Source organism: Podarcis bocagei, assembly GCF_964188305.1.
Source record: "Podarcis bocagei genome assembly, chromosome: 13".
Taxonomy (NCBI): Eukaryota; Metazoa; Chordata; class Lepidosauria; order Squamata; family Lacertidae; genus Podarcis; species Podarcis bocagei.
The window spans coordinates 25,750,010-25,768,036 of record NC_138138.1 but is presented as its reverse complement, the minus strand read 5'-3'; the positions used below and the strand labels follow the sequence as shown (position 1 = coordinate 25,768,036).

The 18,027-nt window shown below is 46.8% G+C and overlaps 1 protein-coding gene across 1 annotated transcript in view; it reads left to right on the top strand.

The window, feature by feature from the left end:
* The window catches only part of FTSJ3 (FtsJ RNA 2'-O-methyltransferase 3), a 29,339-nt gene that overhangs the window by 3,225 nt on the left and 8,087 nt on the right, over nt 1-18,027 (top strand). Inside the window, exons 3-15 of the mRNA XM_081166251.1 lie at nt 2,297-2,343; nt 3,991-4,070; nt 4,688-4,787; nt 5,810-6,004; nt 6,560-6,675; nt 8,376-8,480; nt 8,802-8,902; nt 9,835-9,915; nt 10,028-10,189; nt 11,039-11,174; nt 12,167-12,372; nt 13,579-13,690; nt 17,933-18,026. Coding sequence (XP_081022377.1) covers nt 2,297-2,343; nt 3,991-4,070; nt 4,688-4,787; nt 5,810-6,004; nt 6,560-6,675; nt 8,376-8,480; nt 8,802-8,902; nt 9,835-9,915; nt 10,028-10,189; nt 11,039-11,174; nt 12,167-12,372; nt 13,579-13,690; nt 17,933-18,026 — 1,535 coding nt within the window. The remainder of the gene's footprint in view (nt 1-2,296; nt 2,344-3,990; nt 4,071-4,687; nt 4,788-5,809; nt 6,005-6,559; nt 6,676-8,375; nt 8,481-8,801; nt 8,903-9,834; nt 9,916-10,027; nt 10,190-11,038; nt 11,175-12,166; nt 12,373-13,578; nt 13,691-17,932; nt 18,027) is intronic.

The following is an 18,027-nucleotide window of genomic DNA, read 5'->3' as shown; positions in this document are numbered from 1 at the left end:
TCCATTAATGGGAAAAAGCACCACCCGGAGAGGAAGTGGGGCTAATTCGGTGAGCGACAACACTGGCATTCAATCAAGAAATGCCTTCACCAAGGCTCCATTTTTTACTTTGAATCACTGTGCTTTTGGGAGGGGCAGAGAAAGGACACCGTCAGAAGCAGAAAACATTTTAAAAGAGAAAAAGCATTTGGTCACCAGGCAATAATATTTATATACAGTGGTGCCCCGCAAGACGAATGCCTCGCAAGACGGAAAACTCGCTAGACGAAAGTGTTTTCCGTTTTGGAGGTGCTTCACAAAACGAATTTCCTATGGGCTTGCTTCGCAAGACGACAATGTCTTGTGAGTTCCTGCTGGTTTTTTTCCCTCCCCCCCTTTTCTAAGCCGCTAAGCCGCTTATCAGCTGATCCGATCAGCAGATAAGCCGCTAATAGCGCTAATCCGCTAATCCGTCAATGGGCTTGCTTCGCAAGACGAAAAAACCGCTAGACGAAGAGAATCACAGAACGGATTCTTTTCGTCTTGCGAGGCACCACTGTATTGCTTAATATGCAAAACCCCTAAGCTGTTTACAGAACATGCAGTAAAATAATCTCTCTCTCTCTTTATATATATAGAATTTTATAGCAAATAATGATACAAATCTCATTCATCATGTTATATACAATTATTCTCCCTCCCCTCCTCTGGACTTCTCTCAACTTCCCCTCTGCTGAGTTACTTAGTTTTATTCATTGTATCCTGCTTTTCCTACATATTTGGTCACCAGCAGCAATAATATTTATATATTGCTTAATACGCAAAACTCCTAAGCTGTTTACAGAACATGCAGTAGAATAACCTTAAAAAGAAAAACGTACATACAATGTTTAAAACAAAAAAATGCAATGACATACATTAGTAAAAACAGAGAAGTCATCAATAAAACATTCAGTTAAATTTAATAGCAAAACAGAACAATGCGATGAATGGCAATCTTTTAGTCATAACTTCCTATGATTTTCCTATAATCTTCACTCACCCTGCTGAAATTCCGTTGTGGCGACCATAACCCAGGTTTAAGGCGGCACTTGGCAATTAGCTTATATACCTGAGTTTCTAAAATTGGTCTAGGCATTTCTTGGTCTCCACACCCACCCACCCATTATAATCCGTGGAGAAGACATCCAAAGGCTTTTTTTTGAAACCACAGTTTTATTAATCTAGATTTTCAAGATAGCCTACAAAATAGAACCATAAAACAGATCAAAAACATCAGAAACAAAAACAATTACTGTAGCAACACTAAAAATAAAAAAGCAGTAGTTATAAGATCAGTTAACTGATCTTATATCCAAAGGCTTTTGAAAATGAGGCAAGGGTGCCTTGGATTTGAGGTGAAGCACGACATCTGTCTCAGCCAAGACAAATATTTGCTGTTTTTCTTAAGGGCACAAAAGTATCTTGCATCAGTAGCCTGCCCAACATTTGCTTGCTTTGGTCCAGCCCATCGTACAGAGGAAGGGGCAAGCAGTTGGCTTGATTTCAGGTTGTGCTCTAGATAAAGGGTTCCTGGGAAAATGGACTCTCTTGCCCGGCTCTCCAGTTCTGAGAAGGGCGAGGGCTCTTCCCTGCTGCACTAAGTCTCTTGAGGGTCTCGTCAGGGGCTGCATGCCTGCAGTGGGGCAGAGCCAAAAGTGGTTGGAGCTACCCTTCTTTTATTTCCTTTTCTGCCACCACCTCCTCTCTTCCCACCCAGCATGCTGCAGAAGGAGGGATAGATTGCTAGCTGTCAGTTCAGGTTTCTGGGAAGAGCGGAGGGCTTTTGAAGTTAGGTCCAGGCCTGTAGGTTGACCACCCCTGTCCTGAAGATTCCCTGACTCTTCCTTCGCAGAGCATGTTTTGTAGGCCTGTGTTTGCACAGATTATCAGTAATCTTCGAAACAGCCCTATAGAACAGACTGCACACATTCATCCAGAAGATTGTGCTTTGTCTTATTATAATTAATTTAAGATTTGGACAGAGAGCCTCCTGGGTCAAAACAGCCTGTCTTTAACCACTGTGCAACACTAACTGGCGTTCATTTGAGATAAGATTTGATTTTAATTAAGAGCCTCCTGGATCACACCTCACTATTTTTAATCATTACATAATGCTAGTTGACATTCAGAAAGTCTTGGTGCTGTGGTAAGAGTAGGAAAGGTTTAGAGTTGCGGAGGCAACTCAGATTTTATCAAATGAACCAGGTTTGTTCTCACTCTTTGGGTGTCATTGTTGACTCGCTCAACAAAAGACCTGATTCTGTTCTTCCAACAGGTTGCAGGTGGCTTCAAAGTTTATGCCTGTGTCCAGTCTTATAATTGGTAAGTAGCCTTGATGGGGGAAGAAGAGAGCCCTAATCTAGCCTAGCTTCCCATTTCCCAACCCAGATGTATCTGGGTAGCTCACAAAAAAGGACATGAATCATAGAATTGTAGAGTTGGATGGAACCCCATGGGTCATCTAGTCCAACCCTCTGCAACGCAGGAAACTCGGCTGAAGCATCCATGACACATGGCCATCCAGCCTCTCTGCCACTGCTGCTCTCCCAGGTGTTCAGAGACACACTGGCTAGAGCCAAGGTAGGTAACCCATGATTCACTCAAAATTAATGGACTACCAGCCAGCGTGACCAATGGTCAGAGATGATGGGAGTTGTAGTTCAGCAGAGCCTGGAGTGCCACAGGTCCCCCACCCCTGCAAGGGAGGATGGATGTGGGGGTGTTGTACACAAAAGGATCGTGGCTTTTCATTTGCATGGTAAAGAGCATTGTGAACCTCCTACATACGTTATCTTTTTGCACATCCTCTTTAAGGTAAGTAATATCCCTGACGAGAGGCTGAGAGCAAGGGGCCTGCCTAAAAGCACCCCCACTAAGATTCCTGCATTGCAGGGGGTTGGACTAGATGACTCTTGGGGTCCCAACTCTGCAGTTCTAGGATTCTCTGTCCATGGAAGAGAGCGCATTTGAAGCAGGTTCGTTTCCTGGTTCAGAGCCATTGTTTCTTAATTGCCAGGTCATGCCAGCTCTCCTGAGCAGACAAAGGAAGCAGTGGGAGGGGGCTGGGTGTGCATTGAGCAAGGTGGCCTACAGCAGGGCTGGGGAGCCAGGCTTTGGTGGACTCCAGATCCCATCATCCCCCAGCCGGTGTGGCCAGGGCCAAGGAGAGTTGTTGCCTTCCTGCGACCTGGAGGGCCACAGCTCCTTCATCGCTGCTACAAAGCGTAGAAGGGGTTTCCTGATGCTTCACACATGAAAGCAAAGCACATTGGTAGAGTACGTGCCTCAGGTCCCAGAGTCAACCCTTGGTTTAGAAGGATTTCTAGCAGAAGGAAAGACCACCTGCGGTAGGGCTTGGGAAGCTGCTGCAAGCCAGAGTGGGCAGCGTGTAGCCGCCTCTGCGGTAGGGCAGAGCAGCCCTCCCAACGCAGGTGCCGCTGCTGCTTCCCTGGATAGGGTGGCAGCAGAACTGGGCGACGTGGCTTCCCCTGGGGGTCTGTCTAGAGCAGTGTTTCCCAAACTTCGGTCTCCAGCTGTTTTTGGACTACAACTCCCATCATCCCTAGCTAGCAAGACCAGTGGTCAGGGATGATGGGAACTGTAGTCCGAAAGCAGCTGGAGACCCAAGTTTGAGAAACACTGATCTAGAGGCACTGATTGTTGTCCACTTAGGCATCTTCACAGGAAGACATGTACACATGTACTTATTGATCTGTGCAGCCCAGCTGCCATGTGCTCAGACTGTGCCCTCGTTGAATGTTGCAGCTCAGTGTAAAGTTCAGCGAGGGGGTACACAGATTGCACACTCTTTGAATGTGACACATTAACATCCTCTGTATAAGGCAGTTTTGCCTGTAATGGGCTACTCTGCAGAAGTTGGGCAGTGAGATTCCTGGCACTGTTTTTTCCCTAAAGAAACTTCTTCTCCCATATTTCCCTCCCTGCTTTCTCCCGTGTCTTTGATTTCAGGGGTTGACCTGGTTCCCATAAAGCCCATTCCCAATGTGGTAACGATGCAGGAAGACATCACCACGGAGAAGTGTCGCCAGGTAACTTGCTCTCTTTTCCCGGTACCCACACCCTGATTCCCTGTGCAGCTAATTTTAGTCTTCCGTCTCACCTGCCTTTGCCATCCTCATCTCTCATCTGTTTGTTTGGGGAATTTACACACCGGATTTCATGCTCATTTGTTTTTCAGTGAATAAATCCCAGGGAAGGTAGCATTTAAAAATGGCGATAAAAGCATAAAACATAACAAGGTCTAAAAACACCAGAACAAAATGCCAAGTTAATAAAGCAGATTGAGACTCTTCTGTGTTCTTGTCTGCTCTCTGCACCTCACTGTTTCTCTCTCATGCACACCAAGAACATAGGCAGAAGAAAAGCCCTGCTTTTTCAGGCCCATGGCCCATCTAGGCCAGCACCCTGTTCTCACAGTGGCCAACCAGATGCTTGTGGGAACCCTGCAAAGAGGATCTGGGTACAATAGCCCTCTTCCCACCCGGCAATGGTGGCTAGGAGCCCTCATTTCCCAGTGACGTCCTGCCCTCTGCAATGAGGCAGAGATGTTTTGTCCTTGTTGAATTCTGTCACGTACTTCTCTGCGTTATACTCAGCTAGGTATTGCCCTGAATTCAGTCTCTTTTTCTCTCCCCCCACCCCCCAGGCCCTACGCAAGGAGCTGAAGACGTGGAAAGTGGATGTTGTGCTGAACGATGGGGCTCCCAACATGGGAGCCAGCTGGGTGCACGATGCGTTTTCCCAAGGTGTGGGGCTTCTCTTCCAGGGGCGCTGGGAGGGAGCAGGCGGTCTTCTCGCCGGCAGCACATGCGGGCTCTGTCTCCTGAAGGAGAAGCGGGCGGCTGAGCTGCATATCCAGAGCTGTGTGCCTAGAGCGCCCGGCCTGTCAATCACTGTGGGGTTTAGGAGCAGCAATGATTCTCGTGCGCACAGGACAGGCCGTGCGAGTCCCAATGCGCATGTAGTGTCTATTTTGCAAGAACCCCCTTGGCCACATCGTCCATCTGCTGCAAATAAAGTGATATACACATGAAGCCATCAAATCATATAATACATGGTGGAGTTGTGTCCCTGCATTTGACACCAGTGAGAGCTCAGCCTCAGGTGGGACTGTAAAGTCACATTCTTGTGCTGCCCTTCCTTCCCCTGATCTTGGCCGTTGAGAAAGAGAGGCCTGCATCTGAGCATAAGGGCTGTGCCAGAGCATGGGCCTTTTCATCTTGCAGTAGTTTTAAACCCATGCTCTGGCTGCTTCCAGGTTAGACTACTGCAGTTTTGGAACTCCCCCCGCTACACTGGTTGCCCCCTCCCTGGCAGCACTGTCCTTTTTTTTTGGCTGCCGTCTAAAGGGGCATTTGTCTACTCAGTCATTTGGAAGTGAGGTTATGGGACTCTGTAGAAAACCGGAGACTGTGTACGACTTTATTCATCGCTGTGTGCTGCTGTGTGGTCATTGGATAAAGGGTGGCTCAGTCGGTAGAGCACGAGACTCTTAATCCATGAAGTTTAGAAAGCAAGTTAATAATGATAATATTTGGGGCTGCTTTTAAAGATTTATTATTGGCCGGCTGAATGCTAGGCACGCGCATGGTGCTTTCAAAGGGTGCTTAAAATAAATTTATCTTGCAATCCGTACAACAACCCTATAAGGTACATAAGTATTGTTATCCATATGTTGCAAATGATTGCGGGGGGTGGGGCTGAGTGTTTTTGTGCGTAAACATGCTGGCACCGTCTCATTCCCTTTCCCCCTCTGCTCTCCCTTTAGCGACCCTAACGCTGTCGGCACTGAAACTGGCCTGCGACTTCTTATCCAAGGGCGGCTGGTTCATCAGCAAAGTCTTCCGTTCCCGAGACTACCAGCCCCTCCTGTGGATCTTCCAGCAGTTGTTCCGCAAAGTCCAGGCCACCAAGCCCCAGGCCTCACGTAATGAGTCTGCCGAGATCTTTGTGGTCTGCCAGGGTGAGTCCACAGAGAGGGGGAAGTGGGTACAAGTCGAACACAGAACAAGAGGTTTGGTAGCATCATGGCTTTAGCCCCGCAAACTGCATTGATTGATCATTTCATTTCTGTATTGCTTAATATGTTAAAAACATATGTTAAAAACATCTAAGCGGTGTATACAGAAAACCGAAGCGACAACAAATATACTGCAAAACAAATATCGCAAAAATACGCAGTTACATATAATCATATTAGGTTAATACAAAGTTACTAATACCTAGAAATCAATATGTAGTGGTACCCCGGAAGTCAAACGGAATCTGTTCCGGAAGTCTGTTCAACTTCCAAAACGTTTGGAAACCAAGGCACGGCTTCCGATTGGCTGCAGGAAGCTCCTGCAGCCAATTGGAAGCCGCGTCAGACATTTGGCTTCCAAAGAACATTCGCAAACTGGAACACTCACTTCAGGGTTTGCAGCATTTGGGAGTCAAAATGGATGAGTACCAAGGTGTTCAACAACCAAGGTATGACTGTAAATTCATTTTCTCTTCTGCTACCACTTCCCCCCTCCAGGCTATTTGGCCCCAGATAAAATCGACACCAAGTTCTTCGACCCCAAGTTCGCCTTCAAGGAAGTGGAGGTGCAGGCCAAATCCGTCACTGAGCTGGTGTCCCAGAAGAAGCCCAAGGTTAGTCGACAAGCAAAGCTTAAGGAGATCAGTTTATCTTTGTTTTGAAATAGCTAACTGGCCAAAACACTGCCTCCAAAGGACCTTTCTCCACCACCTTGCCTTCTTAGATTTTGCTCCAGAATTGCCCTTCTCTGATCTTGCAATAAGGAGCTGCAAAGGAAGTGGAGTAAGGCTGGGCGATATCTGGTTTGCAGCATCGCAGTATATTGATATATTGCAACGTCTGAAATTAGGATGGAGCCATGCAGAAGCACTGGCTGGCTTCGTGGTTTTTCCTGCATGGTAAATTTTGCTGGAGCCCACTCTTGTGATTTGCTGCCCCCCACAGGAGATGGGGGAGAGTTGGGCCAGCAGTTAACAGGGGACGCAGGAATCAAGAGAAGTATTGGCTAGCCTCACGGTTTTTCCCACATTGCGATTTTTGCACAGCACAGCACGTACCCATACACCGTGATTTGATATATATTGCCAGGTCAAAATTTATAAAACTAGTATCACAATATGGACTTCAAACTGGTTTGGGATGATATATCACCCAGCCCTAGCGTGGATTGCTTACGAAATCCATCAGTCTTGCTTTAGATTTTCACATTGGATACTGACTGCAAATTTCCATGCTTTTGCTTGGGCACAGTGCTAACCTGTGGCTTTGAGGCATCGGTGGGAACAAAAAAATTCCATAGTTAAACTATGGAAATTACTCCCACAAGAGGCAGTGATGGCCAGCAGCTTGGCTGGGTTTAAAAGAGGATTGGGCAAATTCATGGAGGATATAGGGTTATGCTCTACTGCCAAAGTCAAGAGGCAGTTATGCCTCTGAATTCCATTTTCTGGAAACAGTAGGAGGGGATGGTGCTGTTGTGCTCAGTTCCTGATTGTATGTTTCCCACAGGCATACAATTGGATGCTGAGAACAGGTTGCTAGACTAGATGGGTCTGTGGCCTCATCCAGCAAGGTTCTGTTAAAATCCTTGGCACCTGTGGTGGACCTGTTAAAGGGTAAAAGAGTATTGAGAAATAATCCATAATGAATTGGAAAAAGTGATTAAAAATACTTTCCCCCCCAAAAAAACCAGAGTCCTTTTTGTTGGGGGTAATTCAGACGGAAATTCCCAGGTGCCAAAAAAGGTTATTTATGTATGCCACTACTGCGGCCCGTGTTTTGTTAGCCCCCAAATGGAAAATGAGCAAGGTCCCGACCAAAGAAGAATTGCAACTCAAGTTGACAGAATATGCTCAGCTTGCAGACTTAACATATAGAATAATAGAACAACAAGAACATACATTTAGAGAAGATTGGGAAATGTTTATTGAATATATGGGGGGGAATTGTGTACACCTGAAAAGGTTGGCAGAATTAAGATAAATTCAACAGTGTTAATAAGTTTTGATGGATGTAATAATGGAATACTGAATGGTTTAGTTTGTGTAAAATACGCAGGCATTTTTTGATATGAAAAATGATCCATGGAAAGAGAAGAAGGGAAGTCATTGATATTTTATGTTTAAAGTATTCTAAATTGTAAAACAAAATGTAATAAAAATTATATATAAAAGATAAATAAAATCCTTGGCGCCAGGAAAGTCAAGAGAAAAAAGATCTTGAGGTTCAGGTGAGTGGCATGGAGGCGCACGACTAGCCCAAGTCTCTGCTCCATAGTCTGATGGGTTTTCTCCTCATTTTTATCTCCAACTAGGCAGAGGGGTACGAAGATGGCACCACAATTCTTTATAACCGCTGCACACTGACGGACTTCCTGAAGGCCCCCAACCCTGTGGACTTCCTGGCAAAGGCCAGTGAGGTGAGCACCCAGGTGGCCGGGACTGGAAAGTTGCATAGCATGGGGTAAGGAGGGCTGAATGTTGGCGGCAGCGGCTGGCTCATCAGGAGGGTGGTAGCAGCATTAGACACCAGAGAACCTGGAGGTTTTGAGTTGGAGGGGTTACTAGCTGAAAGAACCTGAAAGGTGCTCCAATCCTGCCGTTGCTTTTGATATCTTGGTATGGCTCCGGTTTGGTTTTCCTGTGTAGGGTAAGCTCCTGAGGAGGCTCATTAACATAGGGCAAAGCCCCTTGGATGGATAATGCGATTGGTGCCTCTCTCATCCCCTTGCCTTTCCTAGATTGTCTTCGACAGCGAAGAGCTGGAACGCCACAGCGCTACCACCGAGGAAGTGCGTCACTGTTGCCGGGACATCCGTGTTCTGGGCCGTAAGGAGCTCCGGTATGTTCCTCCTTTAAGGGTAGGACTTGGGGTGTACGGAATGGAGGAACAAAGCCCACCTTTTGTTGGAGAGAGAGGTTTTGAAGAGATTCCTAGTCTCCAGCAGAGGAGTTAAACACAATGGCAGTTGCTCCAAAGCACATTAAATCTCGGGTTAGATTTGCATCTGCCTTCATCCACCTTTAAGCAAATGTTCCTCATGAGAAAACTTAGGCTAGAATAAATAACAGGCACTTGACTTTGCAAATAAGTGAATGTTTTACTCACAATAGTTTCTCCGCATTACTTGTCTCTGTCCACTGGCAGTGCAATGAAGATGAAAAAGGGTTCCAAACAATCTTTGAGTTAGCAAAGATGCAGACTTTAAAATCTCATTTCAGAGAAATTCAGTTCACTTGTAGAGAGCCATGGCTTCTTGCTTGTTCCAGTAAGCTGGGGGGGGGGGAGCAGAACCAGCTGAGAGCCTGCTAAGCCACACCCACTTGCAACTTGAACAGGTTCACCCTTTCAGGCGTGCAAGTGTGAGTCAGTAACTATATATTTTGGCACTTTTCACGTCCCAGTCACAGAAGCAGCCTCACTCAGGCCCCTAGCTATGCTAGATCACCATCCATCTAGTTTGCCAGGCATTGCCACATACTTCCCGTTCACAATCATAAAAGCTAGAAACTGTTTTGAAAAATCTAAATTGAACGATGCATCCAGTATCCCATTATGCACTGCTTCTGCGCTCCAGCTGAATCGTGGCACAAACGCACACCCAGCCCTAGAAACTGGGACAAAAGTAAACAGAGGGGACTTTCTAAATCTCTCACTGAAAAGTCCCAGCTCCATAGTAGCTACTGGTCAAAGCCCTGCGATCACCATCAACTGTGCCAGAAAACAGGTGGGCAGGCATAGTGTCTGACTGTCGTCTTCTTTGCGTTGCTCAGGGGCCTGCTGAACTGGAGGACAAGGCTGAGGCGCTTTCTTGTCAAGAAGCTGAAAGAGCAAGCCAAGGAAATAGATATCAAGTAAGAGGGACGGGGAGGGGGCTGGCGACGTTCTGCTTACAGGGCAGCCAGCTATATAGGCTGGGGGAAGAAAGTGGGCTGGATTTGCAAAGCCTCTTTTCCCTGTTTTCAGCTTGAGCTCTGGCGAGGAGGGCGAAGGGGAGGACGAACCGCAGACTGAGCGGACAAGTCCAGAGACCCCGAGCAGAGAGGAGCCAGATGAGAAAGAGGAGGAGGAGGAGCTGGAGCTCAAACTGGCAGAACTCAAGGCCCAAGAGATGGCCGAACTGAAGAGGTGGGTGGTTTTTGCAGCTCCATTTGTGCCTGATGACAAAGGGCTGCAAGGAGGGACCGCGTGGCGTTCCAGAACTTCTAGGGGAAGCTGGTTGACAGGTGGGCGGGGGCTGTGGGAAGCCTGGAACGGAAGAGATGCCACTCATGCACAGGCCACCGGAGAGCAGTGTTAGAAACTCGGGTATATAAGCTGGGCACCCTTATGGCTTCTTAAACCAGGGTTACGGTCGCTGAAACGGAATGCCTAGTTGACAGCTCGAAAGTACTATTTTTCAATATGACTTTTTGGAGCCTGAAATTCATTCTGGTTGTGCAGGTAAAATATCACAGGATGTGTTGCTACTGTGTGAAAACAGTCAAGATCCACGGGTCCCCAGGCATACACCTCCAAATGGTGGAGACATCAGGCGCCATCATGGTGCCCAGGCATCTTCACTTGTTCACAAGTGACCGATTGCCAAGTGCGCCTGGGGAATTTTGAACGTTGGCCCAGGGGGTGGGCCATCGTCCTCTTTCTCACTGTTGCCCTTGTAGAACTCCTTGTCAGCCTGGATAGCTCACTTGGTTAGAGCGTGGTGCTGATAACACCAAGGTTACAGGATTGATCCCCGTAGGGGACAGCTGCAAATTCCTGCATTGCAGGGGGGTGGGACTAGATGATCTTGGAAGTCCCATCCAACTCTACATTTCTATGATTCTATGAACTCATCAGGGGAGGAAAGTAGGGTTAGTTGGCTCTGCCAGCCATTCGCTCCTGCTCCAACTATTACTTGGGCCCTCTGCCTTCCGTCCCAGCCATTCCAACGTTCTCCATCCACCATGTCACCATCTTTTTCTTTGCCAACATCAGGAAGAAACGCAAGATCCTGCGTGAGCGACGGCGGCAGCGAGAGCGCGTTGAGCTCAAGATGGATCTTCCTGGCGTTTCTGTCGCCGATGACGGTGACACTGGCATGTTCTCCCTGCGGGCCATCAGCAAAAGTCAGGTAAGCAGGAAGCGTTGCAAACATGCATTCAAAGTGCGGGCCCTGGAGGATTCGTCTTAGTCCATCTTTCCACCACCTGATGCCCTCCAGATATTGTTTGCCTGCCATTGCCCCCCAGCCAGAATGAGTGATTGCCTGTTCATTGTTACTGGTAGGTGAGGCCCACTCGGTGGCTCCTGCTCTGAAGGTGGGCAGCGCGGGGGCCTGTGGAAGAGCCTTTTAGGTGGTGGCTCCACAGCTGTCATGTGCCTTTACAGTGTCTTTGTTTTGGCAGCGGGTGGAGACACACCCCTTTCATCAAGCTTCTAGAGGTGTGATGAGTAAAGCCAGTTCTAAGTATGATACAAGTTCCTCCTAATTCACATATCCTGTTGAACTCATATGATGCTTGACCCACCCATGTGCTTGGAGGGAAGTCCATAATTTAGGAGCTGCCATGGAGAATGCCCACATCTGAGGGCGGTGGGACTACCAAGGGTCCCTCACCCACATTTATAACACCCAAAAGGGTCTGTAAGGATGGATCCTTCAGATATTTGGGTCTTAAGTTTTAATAATTTTGCTATGTTTTAATAATTTTGCTATGCTAATGATTCTGTTTTGTAGCGTCTTGCCCTGTGCCTGTTGCAATGAAGGGCATTATAAAAACGCCTTAATAAACAAGGAGAACTTCTATCGTTCATATTTGTCTATTTAGTACATTTATATGCTACCAAGGAGCTCCAAGTTGTACGCATGGTTCTTTCTCACCCAACCAAAAAAATATATATACTGTCTCAACAGCCCTGGCGCCCAAGGTAACCTGAGTGGGGGTTCGAAGCCTCGTATCCCTTGTCTTAGTCTGACACTCTAACCATTGCACTACACTGCGTAGAGTGAGCAACTTGGAAGAGTGGTAGCAGCTCCCAGCGGTAAGGAGAGCTGCCCTCTAAGACGGTCCCGCCTTCCTTTGACACATCCCATACACACACCTGTGCCTCTTCCACTTCTAGTTGCTGAATGAGGTTTTCAAGGGAGACATGGCGGCAGCAGATACCTTCGTGGCGACAGCAGCAGGTGCAGACGACGACCTCTCGCTTTCGGAAGGGGGAGACTCCGACGACGACATGTCTCTGGCCAGCGAGCTGGACGAGGAGGAGATGGCGGAGGTTGAGGAGCGGTCAAGGCAGATGAAGCGGGCCCTGGCCCCACAGCTGAGGTACCCAAGGGGGTGGGAAGATGCAAGGCAGGTTGGCTGCAGTAATGAGGTTGGCTTGACGTTCTGGAGGGAGGCGGAGAGAGACACCGCAGGTGGTCTCCTCACCTGAGCAGCACTAATCCTGGGGGTGAAAATTGCTGCAAGGTCATGGCTCCCCCTTCTGTGGGAAAGAAGGATCCGAATAGAGAGAGAGAGAGAGTGCAGTAACCCGGGGGGCTGGAAAATCAGGTGGAATTATTACCTTGCTGACCTCGAAAGCCAAACTGTTATCTATTTGTGATTTTTTTTTTTTAATGCCTCACACAAATAGTTGAAGATAAAACTCTGCTTGTCAGGTTGGCAACATTTGAACAGTAAGTGTTGTTTGCAAGCTCCTCCAAGCAGCATCTGCATGAAGTCCTCTCGCCTTCTCAGTCAAGATTGAATTATTTGAAATAACCAAGTAACTGTCAACTGCCAACTGCCACCTCCTTTCCGCAACGTCATTTATTGAATGTGAATGCAATGTACTGGAAGATCATGTATCCCCCTTCTGTGGAAAAGAAGGACCTGAATTCGGAGAGGGAGAAAGAGAAAGAGAAAGGGGGAGGAGCAGGACAGGAGCTGGGGGGGCTGGACAGTCAGGTGAAGTTACTACCTTGAGGGTCTGCTTTCTAGAACAATCGCTAGAAACAGGGGGGGGGGGGGAGAGACACCATAAAAACACTGACGTAGAAAGCCCAGCTTGCCTTTATTCTGCTCCCATCCCTGGAGATAAAGGAATTGTTTAGGTTTAGGTTTTGTTTTATAAGCTGCTTTAAACAGTGTCAGACCATTGCTCCATCTAGCTCAGTATTGTCTACACTGACTGGCAGCAGCTCTGTAGGATTTCAAGCAGGGGACATCCCATCCCCACCTGCCAATGCCGGGGACTGAACCTGCAAATCAAAAGCTCTTGTCAACGAGCTACACCCCTTTCCCCCCAAATGCTCAAGGCAATAGGGTGTGGACAGATATTATTCAGTCGCCCGTTAACTCTCAATATGCCTCTTAGGTGGGATTTCATTATTCCTCCCAAGTGGGAGTTCCTAGTCCTCCAACAGCAGTAGGGATACACCTGTGAGTCCAACCAATCTCCCTCCCACCCATCTCCGGTGGGCTACAGGTGGGTCTCGTGTGTTTCCAGTGCTTCGAGCGCTGCTGGAGTTCTGGCCAATGTGTTTACAGGGTTGCCAAGGAAGAGGAAGAGGAGAGCGCCGAGGCAGAGAACCCACTTTTGGTGGCGCTAGAGAGCAAGGAGGAGCGGCAGGAGCATCAAGCGAGTCTGTGGTTTGGCAAGGTGAGCATCTCCTGATAAGGTTCTTTGGGCTCCTCCATGACCAATGACGGCATAACTCAGGACTGGGTGACCAGTGTTGCTGAACTGCAGCTCCCATAGATCCCTGACAACTGGCCGGGCTTGCTGGGGCTGATGGGAGTTGGGAGTTCAACAACAACATCCGGAGGGTGGCAGCTTCCCCACCCCTTGGTCTAGTGGGAACGCTAAGAGCATCATTGTTGGAGTGTCATGTTAGATTGGCTCAGCTTTCCAGATGGGTGCCCTGCAGCTAGAGTAGGTAGCTAGCTATTCTAGGAAGCAGCACCTTGTTTGTGTTGGCCTTTTCAGTATGGTAGCGCTGCAGAGAGCTTGCTGGGGAGATCATGCATTAAAAAGAAAGGACTCAAAAATAACTTAAAGAAGGTTTTAATAAGAAAAACAAAAACTCCATTTACACTAAATACATCAACAAACCAGACCCAACCACCAACCCATCCCCCAGGGTAATGGGAGAGCTAGGTGCTGCTCCTTATATACTACACCCAGATGCTGACACACCTTAATCAAATACAACTCAGCAGCACCTGCTATGTTACACAGCTGTAAAGCTGGGTCTCGTTAGTTTGCTCTGGCCCTTGCTCCGGCCCCTTAAAGACATACACATGGAGTGGAACAATGATGAACCTTTACATTTAAAGAAACCATTCAACATTTCCCCTGCGGTTCATCATTGTGAAACAAAAACATAAAGCATACTTTGTACATGTCTTTCATGTGTGATGTAAACTGCAACCTATAATGTTTGGTATGTTTAAGGTACATTACCACTCTCTTAAGAGCAGAGAAACATTGCGTAGTAGGCTTTTCCACATTGTGATGCATCTTTTAACAAAAGCTTAACTGTTTCATATTTTACACTTGGTGAATAACACAAATCATAATCTTCTCCTGGAATTTGTTGAAAGCCCCTAGCAACTAGTCTCGCCTTGTACCTTACAACTTCATTTTTGTCATTCATTTTAACTCTATAAACCCATTTTGAATCAATAAGTCTCATATCTGGGGTTTGTGGTACAAGAGACCAAGTGTTATGCTCCTTTAAAGAAGCTATCTCGGAGTTCATAGCTTTATACCAATTTACAGCTTGGTGCTTAGGTAAATTCTGAACATCATTGTAGCTTTTTGGCTCAAAAACCGCCTTATTGGCATACACAGTATTAAAATGTTCATCTGCAAATCGTTGTGGTTTCTGCCTCTTTCTATCTGAACGTCTCAGTCCGGAAGGAGAGTCAGACTCCTCAGACTTAATGGGACTGAGTGAACTACTAGTTTCAGGTTGTAAATCATCATTGTCAGACTGAAGAGGTGCCTGTAGGCTAAGCTCACAGTCAGAAAACTCAAGAGAATCTAACCTCCCCTCAGGTGCCTGTGACTTTAAATCATCAAACAAATTATCCGATTCAACAGGCTTTTTGTCTTCTTCCATTAATTCAGAAGCACTATTTTCTCCTGCTGCTGGTGCTTCTCCCTCTTCTTCCTCAGTATCATTTATACCATCAGTATCTTGGAAAACAGCAACCCCATTCCAATTTACAGTTTGTATCATGCTTCTGGTAATATGAAATTTGCCAGTTGCTGGTATGTAAATTCTGTACGCCCCCTGCTGATAGCCCATTAATTTTCCCTGAACACTACGTTCACCCAATTTCTGCTTAGCAGGATAATGCATAATTACATCTGAACCCCAAATGCGTAGGTATTTCAGATTAGGGCGTTTTTTAAACAGCTTCTCATAGGGGGTGACATCTAAACCAGAATGATAACTGCGATTTCTAACATAACAAAAGGCATGGAGCGCTTCAGCCCAAAAGTCTTTGGGCAGATTAGCATCGTGCAGATAAGTTTTAACCCCTGCCTGCAGGTCACGCTGCACAACTTCAACAAGCCCATTTTGCCAGGGACTTCGGGGGCAAGATAACTCATGAGTAGTCCCCTGCGCTTCCAGGAATTTCTCAAAATCTTCAGAAACAAATTCCCCACCCCGGTCAGAAAACAGGTTCTTAATAGGTTTGTTAAAGTGCGTTTTTACCCAGTTGCAAAAAGCTTTGTACTTCTCAAATGCTTGGGACTTCTCAGCTATTGCATAAGTCCAACAATATCTACTATACTGGTCTATGAGAGTAAGCCAGTACTTAGAACCTCCTAATGATGGTGGGAGTGGCCCAACTAAATCACAATGTACACGCTCAAATGGCTCAGTTACTTTCCTATCTGAGCACCTACCCTTGCGTGCAACCTTAATCTTATTCTTGCAACAGGATAGACACTGCATAAAGAATTTACATGGTTTTAAGTTGAGGCCATTGACAATATTCTGTGTCTTAATTACATCAGCAAAATTCAGGTGTCCCAGAATTCTGTGCGCCTCGTGGACACACCCAGAATGTGGCCTTACATTCCTCAACCCCTGGCTTAACTGTGCTGCTCTGCAATTTATAGGCGATTGGGAGTAGGTGTGAAAATACAGTCTATATAAACCATCAGATTCCCGGGCATACAATAGACGTTTGTTCCCCTCGAAAAACTCACACATAGACTTTAAGAAACGCACAGTTATGCCTTGACGGGCAAAGCACCTTACTGACAATAAATTGTCCACTGACGGGCAGTAAATGCAGTTCGCTATTGTAATGTTTAAAGAGTCGATTTTAACGGTACCCCTGCCAAGCGACTGCAGGACTTGTGAATTGGCTAAATGTACATTACCAATTTCCTCTTCGAAAGAAATAAACAAGCTTCAATTGTTGCATATATGCTGAGATGCGGCTGAGTCGATAACAAAAGACTTCCACTTGGCATCTTTAATTCTTTTACGATCTTTAGTCCGAGCGTGAAAAGCTCGTGGCTCGTTTCTGTCTTTACGGTATGATGTCGGCTGCTGGGCTGACGACCGTGACCGACGAACAGAAACAGGCTTGGGAGTACTTTGCTTTCTTTTGGATCTGCAGTCCCTTGCAAAATGTCCTTGCTTATTGCAGAACCAACAACGCTCTGCAGCTTTAAATGCAGTTGTATCACCACAGGTTTGCATATGGCGTTCCTCATTCTTTCTGGAAACAGGAGTGCTTATGGCACAAGCCTCCCTTCTATCCAACTCGCCCATTAATCTTGCCGTTACCCCTTCCACAGTTAATTGTGCTGGTGGAACGGCAGATATCTGGCTAGCTATACCATCAAAGTCCTCATTAAGGGAACAAAGGATGATAAAAATATACTGAATATCAGGTATCTCCATGTCCCTTCGAATTAACTCGCCGCGTATTGCCTCCAGACGTCTCAAGTGTGCTGCCAAATCACCACCAGGCTGCAACTTCGTCTGGTACAACTGCTTGAAAAACGTCAATGCAGACGCTGACTCTTTTCTAACATGCACTGCTGCAAGACTGTCCCACATTTCTTTGGCAGTTTTCTTATTTCTTATATAGACTACTTGCTGGTCGCTGACTGCCAAATTAATTATCGCCCTGGCTTTTGCATCTCCTTTCGACCAAGCATTAGTTACAGGGTCAGGAGGGTCATCAGTTACATAGGTCCATACTTCTCTAGAGGTTAAAAGCGCCTCCACCCGAAAAGACCATAAACTATAGTTCTCATCTGTTAGCTGTGGGAAGACCAGAGCCTTCTCAACTTCTGGAACCCGGTCAACCATTCTGGAACTCTTCCAGACCCACAAAAACTACGCTAACAGGAGAAGGAGTTTTCAAACCTTTCTCAGAGTCCAAAAATATGCAGTCATCCACTCAGCAGCTAGGCCCATAACCAAAGATGTTGGCTTTTTGCAGTATGGTAGCGCTGCAGAGAGCTTGCTGGGGAGATCATGCATTAAAAAGAAAGGACTCAAAAATAACTTAAAGAAGGTTTTAATAAGAAAAACAAAAACTCCATTTACACTAAATACATCAACAAACCAGACCCAACCACCAACCCATCCCCCAGGGTAATGGGAGAGCTAGGTGCTGCTCCTTATATACTACACCCAGATGCTGACACACCTTAATCAAATACAACTCAGCAGCACCTGCTATGTTACACAGCTGTAAAGCTGGGTCTCGTTATCTTGCTCTGGCCCTTGCTCTGGCCCCTTAAAGACATACACATGGAGTGGAACAATGATGAACCTTTACATTTAAAGAAACCATTCAACAGTTTGGGCAAGGGATGCTTCCAGCTGTGCCCTTCACGTTTCTGTTCTCTGCTGTCCAGGAAGCTTTTGCTGGGATTGACGACGATGCTGACGAGGCACTAGAGATTGGGCAGGCGCAAGTTCTGTCCCAGAACCAGGCAGAACCTCCCCCAGG